At 44.9% G+C, this 20847-nt stretch overlaps 1 protein-coding gene and 1 pseudogene across 7 annotated transcripts in view; both read left to right on the top strand.

Moving 5' to 3' along the window:
* The window catches only part of RABGAP1 (RAB GTPase activating protein 1), a 153263-nt gene that overhangs the window by 111725 nt on the left and 20691 nt on the right, over positions 1 to 20847 (top strand). For 3 of the 7 annotated variants that reach the window (XM_050926237.1, XM_050926238.1, XM_050926239.1), the window contains 5 exons: positions 2559 to 2663; positions 3189 to 3272; positions 4192 to 4263; positions 7041 to 7238; positions 9191 to 10830. In XM_050926237.1, the coding sequence (XP_050782194.1) occupies positions 2559 to 2663; positions 3189 to 3272; positions 4192 to 4263; positions 7041 to 7238; positions 9191 to 9313 (582 nt within the window). In that variant the 3' untranslated portion in view covers positions 9314 to 10830. Of the gene's footprint in view, positions 1 to 2558; positions 2664 to 3188; positions 3273 to 4191; positions 4264 to 7040; positions 7239 to 9190; positions 10831 to 10863; positions 10881 to 10912; positions 11020 to 14639; positions 14948 to 15877; positions 15928 to 16752; positions 16853 to 20847 lie in introns of those variants that run through there. The other 4 variants (XR_007769969.1, XR_007769966.1, XR_007769968.1 and 1 more) reach the window with 4 other exon arrangements.
* On the top strand, positions 19521 to 19570 carry LOC127036317 (uncharacterized; annotated as a pseudogene).

Raw genomic sequence — 20847 nt, 5'->3', positions numbered from 1 at the left:
TCCATTTCAGCAAAGACACAATAGAGGAATATGAGGACAGCTGAGCAGTTGTGCTCAAAGGATGGGCCCGACATAAAACGCACTGAAGGGATCATCTTTTGTTGCATTTGATATTCACAAGTAACTCAGTTGTGACCACTTGAACCCATATGAGACTTAGCTGTGCTCTAATGTTGACTTGCTTATACAAAGTAGAATTAAGCCAAACCTCTGAGGTAGCCTATTGAATTTGGTTATAATCTGTCCATCCTCCAAAGATGGCTAAATGAAGTTGAAGAATTGCCCTTGAGAGGATTTACATGATTTGATCCTAAACTCTAGGACCCTGGATTAATTCTTCTAACTGGGTCCTGAGATCATGTTCCATTTCAATTAGTCAGCTGTCCTGGAAGAAAAGTACTAAAAGACATTGTGTGATACACACTTTTGATACCTTAAAGGCATATTTGCAATCTCATAGCCTAGATAGATCAAAGCAAAGAATGGAAATTAAGCAGCTTCCTTCATTTTCCTGCATACTAGCCCAGAAATTAAGCTTCAGTCATCGTCTTTTGTTGGAGTCAGGTGTCCAGCTTTCTTCAACTTCAGGACAATTTGGAGCCAATGGATATTGACAAGTCAGCCCCTTAGGATTGTGCCCCTGTTTTTAAGGATCATCAGAACTTCAGTGGATTAAAGTTCATTCTGATTTTCTTCCTTTGAAAGGGATTGAGACAGTTGCTTTCTGAAGTCTTTAAACCTTTTGAATTATTGATCATATCTATATCTATAATCAATACATCTATCTGTGAGGCCTGAGTTATTGTATTTAAACAGTAATGCTGGAAGAGACGCATACTTTGCAGTAATGGTTTTGAGTGGTTTATCTTATGTGATTTTTTTTTTCCCCTCAGTCAACCTAATGAGCTTTTCAAGGTTGTTGTCAGTTCTGGTCTTTTCCAGTTTAATTTATCCTTTGTATTTTTACATCCCCAAAGGGTATTTATCAAGGTCAGACTCATCATCCTAGTAGATCTCAGAAGGAAAGTGAAGAAATGTGTTTTGTCTTACCTGATCAGAAAGATGAGTTAATATACAGCTGTGGTGAAGTGGTTTGGCATAGTACTGCACTGGTCCCTTGTGCTCAGATAGAAGGGAACTCAGTACCTTCTTCATGGGAGGAAGGAGTACTGTACTCCAAGATCATTTCAATTTTCTGTTCAATGCACACATTTTCTGCCTGGGTATTGAGTACTTAAGGGAGCAGATTGTCATTGGACTGTTCTCATTTGCTTTTGTTAGATGCTGTTTTTAATGCAAACTCTTCTGGATGGCTTAAGAAACAAGGGGAGTAACTGCCTTCATGGGCAGGTGTCATGTCTGTTTTGATTTGGTGAAGCTCTCCTGGGGCTTTCTCAATGAATGTATTCTCACCACAACTTGGACATTTGCGAAGTGAACACGAGATTTGGATTGTTAAAGAGTTTTATTATAGATCATCTTTCAAATAGTTATCTGTTCTCTGTTTTCCATTGTCCTTTAGTTTACTATTCTGGTCCCAGGCCCAAGTGAAAAGGGAGTAATTATTTCTCTAATTAGATTTCTTCCTAGGAGCAATCATTCAGATGCTGACTTTGCTGAGGCCAGTCACTGAAATTAAAGAAGAGCTTTTGGAGGGAGGGTTAGCTAAGCAGAACAGAGATGCCACACTGACTGCCAGTCTTCTAGGCTAACCACTATTAGCTATTTGTGAAGCATGTACAGCGTGCCTGGCAGTACATAGGACATGAAAGAAGACATGTTATGTGGCCCAGAAAGCTAAATCGTTAAGGACTTTCTCCTTCTCACTCTCCCACCCCCCAGAAATGATTAATTTGTGTCTTTATATTGATGTGATTAAGCATCTGTCAGGTGCTATTTCCACCTTCATAAGAATAAGACTACAGGACTTGGCCATTTACTCACATTAGGAGACCAGTTGTGGTTTACTGACTTTTTTGTTGGTTACCAAGTGAATGGATGCAAATGAAAAGATGTCTCCTGATGTATTTTGCTCATGTATTTTAGCAAAGGTAGTCTTGTTTTAATTTTCACCTGCATAGTTTACATGGAGTCTCAGAATATACTAGGAACAGCCACAGAGTCTTTATAATAAGGTTTTGTGGTGTTTCTTCTGTTAAATGATGGTTGAGAAGTGGGGAGCAGGGTCTCCTGTGAGATTGGGCAGGGTGAGGAGTGCTACTAAGGTCTGCCAGATGGGAATAAGGATAATTGTGCAGCAGGAATGCAGTCTCCAGGGGAACTATTTTCATATTGAAGCTATAGGAAGCACCAAAAATGACAGATAATAAGTTTGTTCTTGTGATGATCTGATATCAGAAATGGTCCCTTTATCTCCTTGGATGGTACTTGTAATGAAAACAAAGAGTGTAGAATGAGGCTGTTGCCTTGGCAGAGTCCCCTGGGCCTGGTGTGCCGTTGGATGCCAAGAGGCATAGGCACAGGCACAATGGCGCATACAATTCTTTAGTGATGGGAAATCCCATGCTTGATGATCTGCTCTGTGGTGTGTGTTTCAGGCAGAGGAAAAGGCAGATGCGCTGAATAAGGAATTGCTAATGACCAAACAGAAGTTAATTGATGCAGAAGAAGAAAAAAGGCGACTAGAAGAGGAGTCTGCTCAGGTTATGGGTGTTTCTGTTGCTTTCAAGTTTCTGTACAGCAGGGAAATTAAAAAAACAAGACCTGCATGGGAAGGGCTTATTGTTCCAAGTTATCCTCCTGCCTCTCGTTCATTGTAGAGCATAGAGAAACAGAGTTCCGGGTCCCTTTGAAAGCTGCTGCTTACTGTAATTGAATATTTAACTAACTTGGAAGCGTGGATGCACGCAGACAGTGTTACTACAGATGGAAGCAACATAGGATTCAAACTGTCACCATTTACCCCAGTGAATTCCTCGTACATATCCTACCACAAACCATCCCAATTTTCCTCATATGCCTGCCCATCAGTGTCTCAAACTGGCTTCATAGCTGTACCCTAGATTGCAGTGGGGCTGGACTAGCCCATTGCTTCTCAGAGGTAGAAGGGCTTGTCATCTCTGAAGGGTTACGAGTTAGAGGAGTGAAGGTGGGTTGTCTTCTGCAGACACTGTCAGATTATTTTGTAAGGTATTGTAAATGTCATCTTTCTCTTTATTTTACTGCAGCTGAAGGAAATGTGTCGTAGGGAACTAGACAAGACAGAATCGGAGATTAAAAAGAACAGCTCTATTATTGGTGACTATAAGCAGGTAAGTGCAGCTTGGATAGGGATGGAGCGTACTGCTCTCACATGCCAGGGAATTCTCTGGTATTTAGGATTTATTTTCCAGACATCCCCATATAAAGTACAATATTTGCCATGCATTTGCTGGGATTTCTGAGATATTTAAGTGGAGCAGTTGTGGTGGTTTTTATGCTGCTTTTGGCTGAGATCACGATGTTCTATTTATCTCTGACTTAAATCTTTATAGGGTGCCACATGCCAATTACCCACCGTATCCATTATGAGGAGCATAAAGTTATTTGAACAGGCTGTGGTCTTGCAATCTGAAGGCTTTGCTGCTCACTTCAAAATTTTTCTCCCCCATAGTCCCTTCTCCCACCAGAGGGTGATGATAAAGAAGCCCTTCAGCTTGATTCAGCCCTGTGATACTGTTTCAGAATGTTAGGTTTGGATTCACACTCCTGCAGTGCATGGTGTCCCATCCATAGCTCCGTTTACTAGGTATTTAGCCTCAAGATATCTTTAGGCTGCATCAGACAAACCTCAACGGGTAGGTGTGGTTAGCCACACCCACTGTCATGGTTGTTTACTTGATTCCCAAGGCAATGGAAGGAACTATGCTTCCTCTCAATTTGTCTCGACTCCCCCGGAGAGGCTGAACTATAAACTTATTTGCTTAAATTGCACCTTTGGCTACAGCCTTAGAGGTACATATGTAACTCCATGCATTACTGCATGTATGTTGTGTGACTCCAGTGAAATACCCTGCTGCAATCCCTGTGTGCCTGCAGCAGGATCCAGGTTGTTTTAGAAACCTTGACTCTGAATTTCCTGACTCTTCTGGGGCTCTTAAAATCTCCACTTTACTGCTGCTGTAGCACAGGAGTTTGATTTTAATATTTATTGAGGAACTGCTGTGTGGTAACAGAATTTTGCTTTGTTAGATCTGCTCCCAGCTGAGCGAGCGACTGGAGAAGCAACAAACAGCAAATAAAGCTGAAATTGAGAAAATACGGGTAAGGGGATGCATGTTACCAGGATCTTCACTGCTTAAACCTTATCGGCCTAATGAATCAGTGCATTTACGATCTTTTAAAAAATTCTTTAAAGAACTAGCTAGAATGATGTGTTGCACCCGGCATCTTCCATGTTTCGCTGTTGGCACAAGTACAGATGAAATAAATGGCATCTACAGCATTCTTTGGTTCCCATATGGTTTCGGGAAGGGGCAGTTAGTTTCCCGCTCCCACTACCATACCATTCTGTAACATGCTGTTAGTGTTCAATAACTGATATTAGCTGTCAGGAGGGATTTCTTGCTGTAGCAGGAGAAGGCACCACCAGCCTGCTTTGACCATAATGTAACGCTGAAGGAATGCAGAAATAATTATCCCAGTAAGAGAGTTTTACCAACAACAAACTGTCCCTGGACTCTGTGCTTAGTACAATCACCCTTTGCAGCCAATGGACTTGTGGTCCTGTGGTCATCAGACTATTCAGTGCATGTTTGGTCTGCCTTGCCAGTTAGTTTTAGTGTTGTTTGCCTCGTGTCTGTCAAATCTGATCCATACGGAGTTTCCACAGAAAATTTTCCCCCTTGATAAAGCTGATTGTATTTCAGCACAGATCAGAAGGTGCAATAATTTCTCTTCCAGATTCATGACTCTTTGTGAAATCTCTTGAAATATCTGTTTAGCCCTGGACACTGCATATTACCTGCTACTGCAAGGTGAATGATAATTTGGACTTCCATAATGCTGTCACCTGAGGATCTCAAAGCACTTTGGACATTTTAAGCTTCATAACATTCCTGTTATGTAGATAATACTACTGGGGGGATTCTGTGCCACTGCACAGGCACAGAATTCATGTTTCCTGCAGATTTCTTTGCGTCCCTGCAGAAAAATGATTTTTTGACAGCGAAGCAAAGGGAAGCTGCGAGAGCAGTCACGTGCCTCTCCCCAGCAGCCCAAGCACATCGTTTCAGGTGTCTGGAGCAGCCGGCAGAGAAGTAAATCACTGTGGGAGGGGGTGGTGCTAGGGATGCCCCAGCTGGGGCCCAGTCAAACCCACCCCCCATGCATCTGGACCCCCACTGAGCCTCACCCCTTTGCACCCAGGAACCCCCCCCCCCCCCCACTGAGCCTGGACCATGCTGAGCCCCCGCACCAGGGCTGGGGATGCCCTGGCTGGTGGATCCTACCCTGGGCTGGGCTCAGCTGCTAGTCCCAGCTGGGCTGGGGGTGGGGGAGGAGTGCTCTTCCCCTGCATGGAGTAGCCAGGGCCAGACCTACCCCCAGAAACCTCCTCTAGCTGCAGGAAGCCCTGCCCCGACCCCCTCCACTTCCTGTCCCCATCACTCCTCAACCATGGGGAAAGGGGTCACTGTACAAGGAACTGCTCAGCCATCTGCCGAACCCGTATGCATCCAGACTCTCCTGCCAAGCCTCACCACCCCACACCCAGAACTACCCACCAACCCCCTACACCCAAACACCCTCCCTGATGAGTCCCCTGCATCCAATGCCCTCCAACCCCCTGTCAAGCCCCACTCCTCCTACCTCCAAACCCCTCACCCCTGCACCCAGACCACAGCTGATGAACCCCCACCCGATAAGCCCCACCCCCTATGCATCTGGACCACCATAACAAGCCCCCACACCTGGACCCCCACCCCACTGAGCTTCAAGCAGCTGCACCTGGACCCCCACCCCACTGAGCCCCACTGCCCCAGCACCTAGATCCCCTGCTGAGCCCCCAGCACCTGGACACCTTGGTGAATCCCCCACACCGAGACCTCCCTGCCGAACTCCAACCAACTTCACCTGGACCCCCTGCAGAGTCCCTTTGCCCCTGTGTCCAGAAACTCTCCAAGGAGCCCCTGTGCATCCAGATCATACCTGGACCTGCCACTGAGCTGCCCCACACAGAACCCTTTCACCCCACTCCTGGATCCCCCAACATTAAGCCTCTCCACACTGGATCCTGCCCATACCTGGTGTGCCTAGCACAGAGTGGCAGGGACCTGGGCTGTTTCTGGGGTAGCGTCAGACTCCGCTGAGTTTGTGGCCCCGGGTGAGGGTGTGGGGGGCTGAAGGGTGATCTCCCATCTCCGTGCAGCCAGTGGCCTGTGCACCCCACTGCCATGTTGGAGCTTTTCACATTTATTTATTGACAAAATTTGCAGAATTTTAAAATATTGTACACAGAATTTTTTAAAATTTGGTGCAGAATTCCCTCGGGTAAGAAAAGTATCAATCCCCCATTTGTAGAATGGGCCTCTGAAGTTGAGGCATAGACCGGCTATGTGATTTGTTCAGGATCACACAGTACGTCAGTGGCAGAGCTGGGAGTAGATCTGGTTCCTAATGCTTGCTCAAACCATTGCATCTTGCTTCTTATCCTGAATGTGACAGTTACGTTGGTGGGAGGGGTCATACCACAGAGGCCTTTGCAGTGTGGTTGGATGTTGAGTGTAGAGTGTGCCACCTGCTTGCTCTCTCCCATTACTGCTGCTTTAAAAGTGATGTGTGTGTTACAAAACACTTCATAGAAAATTCCACAAACCACAGCAGGAATGGGGATGAACGGGTGACCCAAGCTCTTATCTGAGTGCTTTGCCTGTGCTATTTTGTCTACCCACACAGGTGAATAAAGGGAGTTGCCTAAATGTGTGTGGGGTCATTGACTCTCCACCTACCCCCTCACACTGCTCCAGTGCAGGGGCAGGAAATGTCTCTGGTAAGTTTACCAGCGTCCTTAACAGACATGCGTCAGATGTTTTTGATTTTAGCAAAAGGTGGATGACTGTGAACAGTGCCGAGAGTTCTTCAATAAAGAAGGACGCGTGAAGGTCGCCAGCTCTGCCAAGGAGGCTTCTGATGAGGACACAGATGAGGAAAAGGAGAGTCTGAAAAACCAGCTGAGGGAAATGGAGCTTGAGCTGGCCCAAACCAAACTGCAGTTAGTCGAAGCAGAGTGTAAAATACAGGTAATGCTTGGGGATTATTTCTTACTCAGCAGAGCTGCTGAATATTTGTAGAAAAATGTATTTTGAATGGGGTGACTAGAGCAGATACTGTTGGCTGAAACTGTAACCTGCTATTTCTTGTATGGGAGATCTAACCAAACATTTAGTTTGGAAAACTCAGCTGATGCAGATAAAATAATTAAAATCATATGAGCCCCTTTTTACCTGCTGTCACAAAATCCAGACATCTGCTCAGTTGCTTCTTAGTACTTTCAGGCTGATCTGATGTGACTGCCTGGATGGGAAAAGTAAACCACATGCTTCCCATTTTAACTCTGATGAAGAATATATGATTCATCACTTTCTTTCTTGTACAATACCGTAGCTGCTGATAGAACAGATACCATATGACAGATGGTGGTCACATTGTTTAACACACTACTGGAAGGCTTTCAGATACTATCGCGATGAATGCTTTAGTTGCCAGAGGGATGATGTTCAATGGCCATTTGATTTAAATCTGAAGGGATCAAAATGAAACTACGTAGGAAAAAATTAATACCCCATTAATATAACCGTAAATAGAAGTCCTTTTATAGAAGCTGCGATTACCAAAGAATGTGGCTTAGACTTTTAGCTACCTTGCTCTTCATTCTTGATTATCATGGATTTTTAGCCATTAGAAAGACAAGATTCCTGTAGACCCTGCACTGGCTCAGTGGGGATGATTGTTTCCCTCCATGTATTCTTCAGTTCTTTGTGCAGTCTGTTTTCAAATGTTCCAAGCAAGAAGGCTTCCACTGCTTCCCTTGAGAATCTGTTCCATGGTTTAACGGTGAGGAAAGTCTTCCAGATGTTTAGCCTAAATTTTATTTTGCTCATTTTTCTGCCCATGAACCAACCAAAATTCCTTTCCCTCCTTTGCATTTATGTATTTCCAATACATAGGGCCCTACCATATTCACGGTCCATTTTGGTCAATGTCATGGTCGTAGGATTTTTAAAATGTAAATTTCACAATTTCAGCTGTTTAAATCTGAAATTTCACAATGTTGTAATTGTAGGGGTCCTGACCAGAAAAGGGGGTGGGAGTCGCAAGGTTATTCTGTGTGGTGCAGGGGTTGCAGTATTGCTACCCTTACTCTGTGCTGCTGCTGGCGGGGCGCTGCCCTCAAGCTGGGCACCAGGCCAACGGTCACTCTCTCCAGCCACCCAGCTCTGAATTCAGTGCAAAAGTGAGGATGGCAATACTGTGCCTCTCCCCCCCCTCCCCAATTAACTTGGTGACTCCCCTGCCAACTCCTGTTTGGGTCAGGACCCCTAATTTGAGAAATGCTGGTTTGCCCCATGAAATCTGCATAGGATAGGGTAAAAGCACACACAAGACCAGATTTCACAGGGGGAGACTAGATTTCACAATCCGTGACGCATTTTTCATGACTATGAGTTTGGTAGGGCCCTACCAGTATGTGTAATCTCTTCCAATACATGTCCCTCATTCTTAGCTCAGCAAATCTAGGCATATGAGTTTATACTAACTTTTCTTTTGCAGAGTGCACATAGAATTGATCAAAACTAGAGGCTAGGGGTATGTTTGGGGCAATTATTGGATTTTAGGTTACTTTTAATCTAGTGATTTCAGAGCACTTTTTGCCAAAAGTTAGTAAGGAAAAATCCAGTTCCTAGAGGGAGAATTCCTTGCTCATTCATTGTCTGCGCTGAATTAGAGCATGTGAATGCATTAATAAGAATTCTGGAGGAGTCTGCATGGCAATGACACAAGAATCACTATGCTCTCTAAAAAGTGCATTCAGATAGGAAATCTGCATGCTGTACTGACGGTTTTATACCTAGAAAAGCTCTTCAGAAGCAAAAGTGGCCAACAGACTAGAGAATTCCTGGTTCCCCTGAGCCTTATAGAAACTATTTTGAGCTAGACAGCAGATCACAGGTGTTGATGCTTCTCTTTGCAGGATCTGGAGCACCATTTGGGCCTGGCGCTGAATGAGGTACAAGCAGCAAAGAAGACTTGGTTCAACAGAACAATAAGTTCTATAAAAACAGTGACTGGTGTCCAAGGGAAAGAGACTTGTTGAAAAGCAAAACTCCGTCAAACACAGTTTTCTTAAACACAATACCTTTTGTTGCCTTCCGTGGCCAGATGTTTAAATCTGTGACATGTGAGAGGACCAGAATGTACATAAAATAGAAACACAGCATGTCAGGATTTCAATAGGTCAGTGATAAAGTGGATGGAAACACAAAAAGAGGCTTTATTGCTAGACATGGGATCTTCATACTACTGATATTTAACAGGTGATATAGCTACATTGACGCTCTTCAGAGAAACACTCCATTCTGCGGTCTGCTGGAGGCTTTTCACAGACTAGGTACGAGAACTTACCAAATCCTAATTGTTAAGTTTACATACGATAGATTTTTTTACAGTTAGAATATTTTTTAATATTTTATTTGAAAAGAAAGTGTCACTAACAAAGAAGAAAATGACTCTTAGCAAAACTACATCAGTGCCAGAAAGCAGTCCCCAAAGGTAGGATTTGGAGAGAAGGAGGCGGCAGGCTTTGCTTTGTGAAGGGGGATGGTTTCAGAGTTCTGGTTGGAGCAACCCCATTTTGTTTTAATACATACCCTGTCCATCTCTCTGTGTTCAGCATTTCTTTCCGTGTTACTAATCAATTCTATGCAACTCTGGGATTTTTAGCATGGGCTGCCAAATGAATTCACAACCTGAGGTTGGGAGGCTTGTTGGAGAGCTGGATAAGAATAATCAGAATTCTTGGCAAATTCTGTTTTACTTCTGTGTCATATTTTTTGAGCCCCACACATCAACAGCGTTTCAATCCCCACACCAGGACTGCTAACGTGTACTAATTATGTGAATGTTTGACATTTAATTAAGTCTTTGTTTGTGTTTTACCCGGCTGTAGTCTTCTGTGAAGTTCTGTGAGAGCTTCCAGGATTTAGTTTTGCACATAGGTATGAATGAGACAAAGAAACAATAAACTGAGATATTTAAGAGGCAAAAATCACTGCACGAGTGTAGCAGCGAGCATCTATTGCTGTGTGTCCTATCTGTGTTTCCTGGTAACACATTCAGAGGTTCTGTAGGTCACTTTTCCACGCTCAGTGCAGTTGCACTAATAGGTGCTAAACGTGCTTGCATTTCTCCTCTGAATTGTCCTGAAGTTCTCACCAGAAAGCTGTAGAATGGAGGTTTAGCACCTTGTAATTTTTTTAATTTATAATGGTTTGTGTTATGCTGAAGTATCTATTGCATCAGTGGATAAATTTTGTGTGCAGTGTGAGTATAAGCTGGTTACAATAAGAGGCACTGGTTTGTATATAAAGATATTTGGTTTATTTTGTATTTCTACCTTCCTGTTTACTGTACTAATGGTAGCTGATGTAATCTGCGACTATGGGGTATAACATACTATGCTTAAGCCTTTTTTGTTAACTGCAAACATTATCTTTATTGTTTAATACCAAAAAATGCTGTAACATCCATGAATATTAGATGTGTGGACATGGTGGTAGGATAGTTGCTAGTGTGTATACTTCATGAATTGAAATATAACTTAGTAAAATTGTATTACTATTTTGTTGTTTCATTTCATTTTAACAGTGAATTAAATATTTTGCAATACAAAACCAGTTCTCTTCTTAAAACACAGTTTTAGCATCTGCAAACTCCCCAAGGTCAAAATCATTAATACACAAAGGACATGTAAAAGAAGCTGGATCTTCCTGGTATGGCAGATGGCCCATCAATATTGTAAAGGTATGGCTCTGCTCTGAAAAGTGACTATCAAAATGGTTTCCTGGGGCTCTATGCTTGGGACTGAATATTTTTCATATCAAATATGCTCAGTTTACAAGTAAAAATTTTTTTCTGTCACCCCTTCAAATTCCACTTGTATCTGAGAAACAGATTTCTCTGGTTTGTGCATCGTCACCAATAACAAGAATTCTTGGGAAAATGCTACTCATGCTATTTTCACTAGGGGAAGCCTACTCATAACTCAAGACAAAATTTAACTGTGCAACTGGATGACTGTATGAACTAGATCACAGTACATCTCAGGCTCCCACAGCTGTTAGTTCTGTGGAAATAGCAGAAGTAAACCTATTTTTGTCACTGAGGTGAGTAAAGGCAAATTCTGAATGCACACCTACTCTAGAAAGATATTACATAGCAATTTTTCTGACAGTGAGGGTCTTAAATATGTGCAGACTTTGCTGCTTTCTGCTTCAGAGAGATGCCTTCTTGAATGAATTCAGATCTGCAATTTATCAATAATTCTCAGTGTAATTTGGATAAGGTTTGAAGGTAACCAGTAAACATTTCCTCTCTTACACCCACCTTCCCAAAGTGAGAGGAAAATAATGCAACTTTTCCCATCCCTTCAATAAAAGGTTAAAAAATAAACTGACTATTCAGGAAAAAAACTTTGCTTTATTGCTCCAGGTAATTATTGCATCAGGGATTGCATGAAACAGATACCACTTGTTTTGGTATGGACACAGGAAAACCTGCACAATGGGTACACTAAGCTCCTCACACATTTCCCACGCCACGTTTTGTGGGAAATGCACATTTTCCAATCACACTATAATCTTTTAAAATTTAACGTGGGAGTGGAATATTACCCAATTCCCAGGCCAGTCCTGAATCCACTCTCATACCAAATATCCACAGCCTTTCAAAAACTTGGGTCCTATGCTGAGATCCAAATTTTCTGGGGCTAGGTTAAATATAAAATATGACAAGAAAGCAGATTGTTTTTAGGACTTAGGGAAGCTGGATACACATGCCTACAGGGTGATGGGAACAAGTGAACCAAAGAAGAAACACTTTAATCTTCATTCGCCGGAGCTTCTGCAATGAAAAGAACTTTACAGACCTGCAGTAGCAAAAGCAATGAACACAGTAATTTTTGTGGTTTTAATGAGCTGTTAATTACCAGCTGAGTGGGGAATCCCCTCTCCCTCAGTCTCTCAGCTAGTTTTGTGCATTAAATGCAAAATAAGTTCAACTCTTCTGCTTCTTATGTAAGAATTTCATGTGCTCCATATATGAGCCTCTTAGTGCTTGCCACTGTCTATATGATGGACAGGTTCCATGGCCTGCAATTTTACATTTCTGTTCTTTGCAGCATGATAACTCCAAATCATATGACTTTGACTTTAACTGCTTAGCTATTCAGTGTCTTCAGATGCCTTAATCTTAAATGAACATTCCAGAGGTTCACCAATAAGTTGCCCATCTCTTCAAGTATATCTTCCAGGCCTGCTTCTGAAAAACACTGATTTTTTTTTTTTTTTTAAATCCGTGTCTCACAAAGATTTTTGACCGCTCTCCCATCTGGTTTGCTGATGTAAAGTTCTTATTTGGAGGAAGATTTCACTCCATCTGTTCAGCTTGTCTTCTCAAAAATATATAAAAACTCGTTCAAAATTTGACCCACCCTCACTCTTGCTTTTCATTCTAAATTGTACCGTGTGTCACTTGGTGCTGAGTGCCTTCCTTTCTCCAGTGCCCTGAGAAATCTGGGATTTTACAGACATACAGAATTTGTAACAGATTTGTGCTGAGTACATGGAGTGAGGATTCACTCCTGCCTGAGCTGGTGGTTTTTTGACATTAGTCAAATCTGAAATAATTCAATCTTTTCTAGTGATAGGGTCATACTCCTGTTGAAAGCATTATCCTAGATTAGTAGGGGGAATACACTGATGCTATTGTGATCAGTGCTGTATAAGCGCCTGGCTTGTTAAGAATTATCTGATTTTTTTTTCCCCTTTGAAAAATTAATAGATGGAATTTAGAACATAACTCTAGGAAGAAAGGAGGAGAGATCAGGGGGAAAAAACCCAAACAGTTCTGCAACCTCTCCTATGGGTTTTCCCCCTACATCTTGCATCTCCTTCATCCTGGCAGAAAACCAGAGGAAGTGCGGTCTAGTAGCTAGGGTCAGAACACGTGGATTCTGAAATGTGTCCTTAGGGAAGTAACAATTCCATTGGCTCAGTTTTTGTCTGTAAAAAGGCAATAAAATTCACATGTGCATCAAGGCCTATTGTTTGTGAAGGACTTTGGTCCTCTCAGTGAAGGTGCAAAGTCTCAATGATCTCATAATAAAATTATAATCCTAGTAAAAGTTTCAATTTGCATTAAGGTGGCTTCACTCCCTTAACTGCAAGTTCCTATTTTGCTCCAGCGTCTAGGGGCTGGCAGGTACCTGTCACAATGAGGAAAGAAGTTGGAATACAATTGCAGTTTCCATGACACCATCACATCAGCTTTTGAAGGACATTAGTGGAGGTGGATTTCACAGCTAACCTGTTCTTAATCTTCTACAAAATCAAACTTAAGACTGTGGTGTTGAGGTGATTCAGTGGTTGCTGCTTTTATTCTGCGGGCAATGTAAATTGCCTTCATTGCTTATATTCTTAAATTAGATTCACACTTGCTATCAGAAAACATTGTAGGTGCAGTAAAACTGTGCAGACTGTAAAGCTCCAGCTCCAGCTGTACTTAGATGTTAGTAAATTTTTAAACAATATTGATCAGCTGTGCTCACTTTACACCTGAGAGCAGTGTCATCTCCATGGCTTGAGAGAGAATCTCGTGCTGTCTCCCCTCTTGGCAATCGCATGACATCCCTGTGACAACTACAGCTATTGCTTACATGGAAAACTAACTTTACAAACTTTAATTTAGTGTCCATGTGACCAGCCACCTCTCTGCAAACCCGCCAGCAAGTCTTTGGAGCATCATTTTGGACCAGTTTGGAACTAGAGCCTTGGATGCCAGTGACTGAGATCTTTGACTACAAGAATTGAGTTAATTATTAGATTGACTATTTTTGGTTCTGTCATCAGTGTTAAAGTCCAGCTTGAAGCCCTAAATCATTGTACCCTATATTCCATGCCCACTGTAGAGGTTTTCATATCTTTGGCCTGTGAAACGCCAGGGCTCAATTTCCTGTACCCTTTGAAGAGAGTGGTGTGGCTAGGTCAATGGTGAGGAAGTATGCACTGTTTGTGCACAACTGTATTGTGGGCTAGAGAGGGTGAGTTTGAATCTCCATTGGTTGCCCAGTGCTGACTTTGACAGTCACAGGTATTCTAAAGCAACACCACACACTCTTGTATACAAAACACTTCTTTTTTCCTAGTGTAAGTGAACTTCAGACTTTGCAATTCCAGACACCAGCAAGTTCATCTGGCCAACTGGCTGCAAGGAGAACAGAGCCACCAAATAAACCTGCAAGTGTACACTGTATTTTTAGCTCATTTTTTCTCTGCTACTGTGATTTGGATAGCAAGACACATGAGTAGTGTATGAGAAACCTCTAAATCCAGCTCATTCATTTTTTTAATCTCTTGTATAATTAGTGTGTGTATCCTAAACTGGTTCAGCCTGATTTCCAAATTGAACTGGCTCTGGACATGGTTCTGAATGACGCAAATCCTGGTTCCATTTTAGTCCACTGGACCCACCGAATGCTACCCACCAGAGATGTTTGTGTGAGCACCTCCATAAAAGAAAGTTCTACATCTACACCTAGCGCGACAGCGCTGGGGGGTAACTCGACTGAGTCACTGTGCACAAGTCGTCTATCGGTGTATGGCCATGGGCTGTGTGAACCCCAGTTCCGGGCACAGCTTGAAGACTCAGTGAACAGGACCAGAGTCATTCTAAGGTTCAAGCCAAAGAAACCACTTTTGGGGCACTGGGCTGAGATCTGGTTTCAGTTCGGCCTGGTAACAGGCAGCTAGTTGGGCTGCTCCCCGAGGTGCCTGATCCCTGCCGGGAACCTGGTGGCTGCTCCTGCTGACGCCCAGAAGTAGTGGGGCTTGGCTCGGGGGCCATAGCCCTCAGGTCTGACAGGGCCCTGCCGTTTGTCTCCTCAGAAGCTGAGCTCTCGGGAGCCCAGGCCCTGCGCTCTGTGCTGGAGAGCCCAGGGCAGCAGCACTGGGGTGGCTGGGCTGGAGTTGGGAGATGGGCCTGGGCCATGCACATACAGGGGTGAGCTAGGCGCTGCTCCGTCCCCCCGCCAGTGCTGGCGGGCAGCTCTGCTCAGCTTGCTGGGGCCTGGCTGAGGGAGGCAGGGCCACAGCAACTGCTCCCCGCGCCCAGGTGAGGGGGGATACCTTGGGGGGCTGGGACACCGGGGGGAGAGGCCAGGGGCACCTGGAGGTGAAGTGAGGGTGGGGACAGAGGGGGGCCATCTGAGGGGGATGGGAGCAGGGGCAGGAGGATGTGTCAGGTGCACAGAGGGGGACGGGACTGAGGGGGGTGGGAGGATGGGCTGGGGGGGTTGAGGAATGAGGATGTGAACCTTTGGGGGGGCTAGGGACAGCAGGGTGGAAAGACTGGGATGGGGCTCCTTGGGGGGGCTGGAGTGGAAACAGAAATGGGAGGGCAGTGGGGATGGGTCTGGGGGACCTTGGAGATAGTTTCTTTGCTGGGTGTCCTTGGGGCAAGCCAAGGTAGCATCAGCATTAGGGTCTGTTCACCAGCCCTGCTCAGCATCCGAGCGGCATGTGTTAAAGAGAACGGGTTTGGCTGGGTTCATGCTTGTCCCCTGGTGAGATCCGTGTGACCTAACGTTCTTGTTCTTGTCCTACAGAGCCACCCGGGGACCCAGACTGGTGAACTGCTCTGCTCTCAATCTCCAAGGTGAGCAAAAGCGCTCGGACAGGGCCAACAGGGAAAAGGAAATTCTGGGATTTAAAACAAAAATGGTTTGTGTTAATAATGTCTGGTGGGTGTTGTTAATGGAGGAGGAATTGTGCTTTTCAATAGCTGGCACCTGGCAGTGCTTTACTTTGGCAGGGGATAAGGCAAAATTCACCCCTGAGATCACTGGGGCTCAAATCATGCCTTGGCCTCAAGCAGCCCCTCTGCATGGGGTGAATTTTGCCCTGAAAGACAACGAAGTTTCTAGAGTATTTCTGCTTAATGCCCCCACCATTCCTTCTGAGGGGCCCAGCTTGTACCATCTTCCAGTCTTGTCACAGGACTGGCTTGTTACTCTGCTGCTCCTCTGTTGAGGGGCAGCGAGGCCTCCTGAAGTTAAAAGCTGTAATAGGAAAATAGAAAAGTAATAACGCACAAGTCATTTGACCTTTTTGATATTCTGTAATCTGATGAGTGGCTGCCTGGTCCCATTGTCCCTGTCAGAGGCCCAGTGCAACAAGAAACCAAACTGCTTAAAAGGTTAAGGCAGTCGCTGGCTTTCTTCTGCCTCTCACAGGCTTTGCTGAACATTGCCAGTGCCCTGATGCTAAGGGTGAATAGGGCTTGGAACAAGAGAAAACTTCCACTCTTGTCAGAGTGGTGGCAAAGAGACTCATTTGTATAGCACTCACATATATGTGCAGGAGAATTCCACTTCTGGGCTCAAACCCGTGTACGTACGTGTACATTATAACTAATCACACACACGCGCATATTGTATATTTCATCTTGTGGCCTGAAAGCTTTGTTGATTTCCATTCCCAGTATCTGAAAGAGAATGTGATTGATGGTCCCTGCGTCTGAAGACTGCAGAAGGTTCAGCTGAACACATAAGCATCGAGGCTCTCCTGCAGTTCCTAATTCTGTGGGGTTTCCTCTTTGCTTGCCTGCTAGCATCAATGGGGGACAAGTAGAGTCAGATTTTGAGGAGCTCGTCACTCACAAGCTGAACCAGATTTTCAGCTCCTGCTTAGGCACATAAATAAGGGCCAGATTTTCAAACTGTATCCAGCAGCTCCCATGGTGACATTGTGGGCAGATTTTCAAAACAGCTCAGCCCTCACCGTGCTGAAATCTTTTGAAAATATGACTTATGTAGAAGCTGAGATCTCATGAAAATCTGTCCCTTTATGCTGCACTTTCACCTACTAAAATAGTGGCTAGAAGAGGCAAAGGAGACCCATGAGCTAGTCAGAGCCAGCCCTAAGCTGTGCTGAGTATGAGCCAGCTGCATGGGTTTGTTTGTTTTTGTTTTGTTTTGAAGTTGGGTTACCTGAAACTGCTTTGGTTTAAACATGGTTTCCTAAACAGTGTTGCTGGGGGCATTTTTTAAACACATAGTTTGGACCCATCTATGGTGGCCCACTAGACTGCACGAAAGGCTTGTGTTTACTGCAAAGTGAACTCAGCTGTGCCCCCGATTAGTGTCCTGTCCACACAAGCACTGGGGGAAAGATGTTGCTTTTTTTGATCAGCTCTAGTGGCCTGAGCTACAACTTAGGGCTCCTGGTCCAGTACTTAGGCCACTTCACAATACTGCCTCTCTCTAGTCACACTACCTGGCTGTGCTTAATTGTACCCACCTGCAAAGTGATTGCTATGACATATGCCTGTTTCACAAGGGGGGAGGAGGGTGGCCAGGCTTCACTGAATGTTGGGAAAGTGTTTTATGAGAAGGGGGTAGAAATTGCTGTGGCAAGGAAAATATTATAAATACCCATGTTTCTAAACCCAAATGGTAGGGGGGAGTGTTGTCTAGTGGATAGAGCAAAAATTAGAAGATGGAAGAGCCCTTACAACAGACTCCGTACATGGCCTTGGGCAAATAACTTAAATTTGTGCCTCACTCTCCCTCTCCTCCACCCCCAGTCTGCAAAATGAGGGTGAAAATACCATCTCCCAAGCTTCAGCTGCTGGGAGCAGAGGGAGGTTTTCCGGGTGAGGCGAAGGCTTTGTAGGCAGTTGCCAATGTATTCACTCTGCATGAAAATCAGTTAAGGAGAGACCGTTAAAGAAGATGACAGTCCACGCAGTCAGCTTTAAAAAGCTGCTGGAGAGGGATTGGCAGAGTCATACAATGTCATATCTAGAGAGAACCAAACTTATACAGCTATCGGGAGTGAGGGATGCTGTCAGCTGCCCCTTCAGAATTCAGTGATACCCCGAAGAGAGGAGGGATCCAGCCTGCAGTCTGAATGCCAGGCTTCCCAGTATGTTAATCCAAAAGAGGCAAGGGCCATTGTTTGCGTGTGCAAAACTTTTCCAGCAATAGGCACCATGATGTGTCCTGAGCAGGGGCTGTACTTTGCCCTACACACTGGCGGGTGCACCTCACTCCTGACCATGAGCAGCTCCTGTTATCCCAGTCCTGAGCCTCTGTCCCAGCTCTTGCAATGCGTCTCAGTCCTGACCTGCTATATCCACTGCAGTTCCAGTGCCCTGCACACAGTCTGCCAATGTACCGCCATTCTGACCTGCAGCGTCCCCCACTCTCCTGTACCATACAGTCTCCGCTGTTCCAGGGAGAGGCTGTAACTTTTAAGGGCAAGAGTGTGGGTCTGACGGTTTCTCCTGTGCCCTGGCGCTTGATTGTGACCAGATGCTGTGGGTTATAAAAGATCTTAGATCTCCAGTGCTGGGCCTGTGGTGCTCTTCTATACCTGTGCTGTGGTCCAGGCTTCCTTTGGAGGTTATTACTATGTTGTGGTGTGTGTGGCTGGAGTGTGATCTTCAGGCAGAATACTTACCTCCCAACCTATGTCTACACTAGAATTTTTCCCCACCGTTCCTGCCAGAGGTGGAGCTGCATTGGTGGCAGAAACAGTAGGAACCTTGACAAAATAACCAGTGTGATCACAGCCCCATTAAACTATCTGCTTGAGGTATCAGAGGGTAGCCGTGTTAGTCTGGATCTGTAAAAGCAGCGAAGAATCCTGTGGCACCTTATAGACTAACAGACGTTTTGGAGCATGAGCTTTCGTGGGTGAATACCCACTTCCTCAGATGCATGTAATGGAAATATCCTGGGCAGGTATATGTATGTGTGCTAGCAAGCAAGCTAGAGATAACGAGGTCAGTTCAATCAGGGAGGATGAGGCCCTCTTCTAGCAGTTGAGGTGTGAAAACCAAGAGAGGAGAAACTGGTTCTGTAATTGGCAAGCCATTCACAGTCTTTGTTCAATCCTGAGCTGATGGTGTCAAATCTGCTTGAGGTATTTATAGAGCACTCTGTGACGAGAGGATCTGGAGCAATGCTGGCATGAAAGGGCCTGTGCTGAGCTTGCCCAGGGACAGAGAACCTCTGAGTCCCAGTAAAGATAAGAAATGGCAGCATAGTAACAAGTGGAAAGCTGGTGAGAATTGCAGCCTGCTCCTTACGAAGCAGAAGCTCTTGCTGTGCAAGGTTTGCAATGAGCACGGGGCATGAGTGTTAAATCTCCTACTGCTGATGGGAGGGGCCTCTGTGTGTGTGATCCAAGGCGAAGGATAAGCTACAAGTCTCTTGCACAGGTGACTTCAGAAGGTGAAACTAGAGTATCTGTTCTTATCAGTTTAATATCTGATACGTCCTTTATCTGAGGACTATAAATCAGAACAACTTGTGACCTTCAGGTGTAGCTGGAAAGGGTGTGTCAGAGCGAAGAGACAAATCTACTCTCTGGCAAGTGTGAGACAGAGCAAGGAAGGCAGCAGTGCAGATTCCTCCCAACTTGTGTCCATAAGAGGGAGGGAGAGAGGTACCCTGGAGTGAGGTGGGGACAGAGAGCACTGTGCCTGTGGCAGCATTCAGGACTTGAGGAAAGGGTCCTCTGCAAGCCTTTCTGTCAGGAATACTGCTGGTGCAGGCCTCGGAACCTAGACTGCAGGTGTGGAAACAGGGTGAGGTGTGCTTCTGCACTTCGGAGCCCAATAACCTTTAAAGGAGGAAGTGGAAATATTGGTATTTAATAACTCTCCTCTCCTGTCCAAAGGGAGGAAGATGAAGGGTGGCTTCTTATAAAATACTGTTCTTTTGAGCTTTAAAAGGCAAATCGTGGGGTGATCAAGAGCCACCCATAATTCTGCCCCCCCCGAGAGTCCTGTTGGGAGCACAGCATGCCCAGCGGAAAGGACTCTGACTGGATGCTTTCGATGGTGTTTGAAAGGGATGGTGTCAGTGCACATCCGGGCATCCTGGAGGCACTGCGTGATGTGCTGAAAGCCCTGGTGTGTGTGTGTGTGAGGGGCACAGAGGAAGCCTGTGCTGAGCTCCTCTGAATTATGGATGAGCCTTCTGCTTCCAGCACAGACATGTACAGCACAAACTGTGCTGCTCCTAGGCACCTTTGATGGTTGTGATACTAAAATGTTTCTTTGAGAAACCACTGGCTGCTCTGTAACCTGGCCTCATGTTCCTAATGTGTCTGAAGACTGCAGATGTTGCTCATATTGGTGATTAGACAGCATGGAAAGAGGGGCCAGTAATAACTGTTTCAGCTGTAAAGTGCTAAGTCTGCAAAAGCTTCCAACCATTATCACTTCCAGTATGAGCCTCCCTCCCTTCTCCCCCACCTGAACTGGGGTATTTCTCACTGGGCTCCTTTCCTTCTGAACGAGCTTCTGGACTTTCCTACCTGGGTGAGCAGATTTCTAGCCTAGTTTGTGATTTAAATGTGGTGTGGCTTTTTTTTCTCTTTGTTCAGGTTAATAAAGCAGCCAGTCCATTGTCCTCATCACCCCCATGTAATATACTAAGAGAGAACCAATTCTAGCCCCTTGTTAATTGCAGGCAAGGTGAGAGATTAAATAATGTGTATAAATACCTAGAGGTAGCTGCTTTGACATGGGGTCCTGGATTAATTCTGCTGTGTTTCCTTTGCA

This window comes from Gopherus flavomarginatus, chromosome 17, assembly GCF_025201925.1.
Source record: "Gopherus flavomarginatus isolate rGopFla2 chromosome 17, rGopFla2.mat.asm, whole genome shotgun sequence".
In the NCBI taxonomy this organism is placed as follows: Eukaryota; Metazoa; Chordata; order Testudines; family Testudinidae; genus Gopherus; species Gopherus flavomarginatus.
This window is presented reverse-complemented; position numbering and strand designations above follow the sequence as displayed.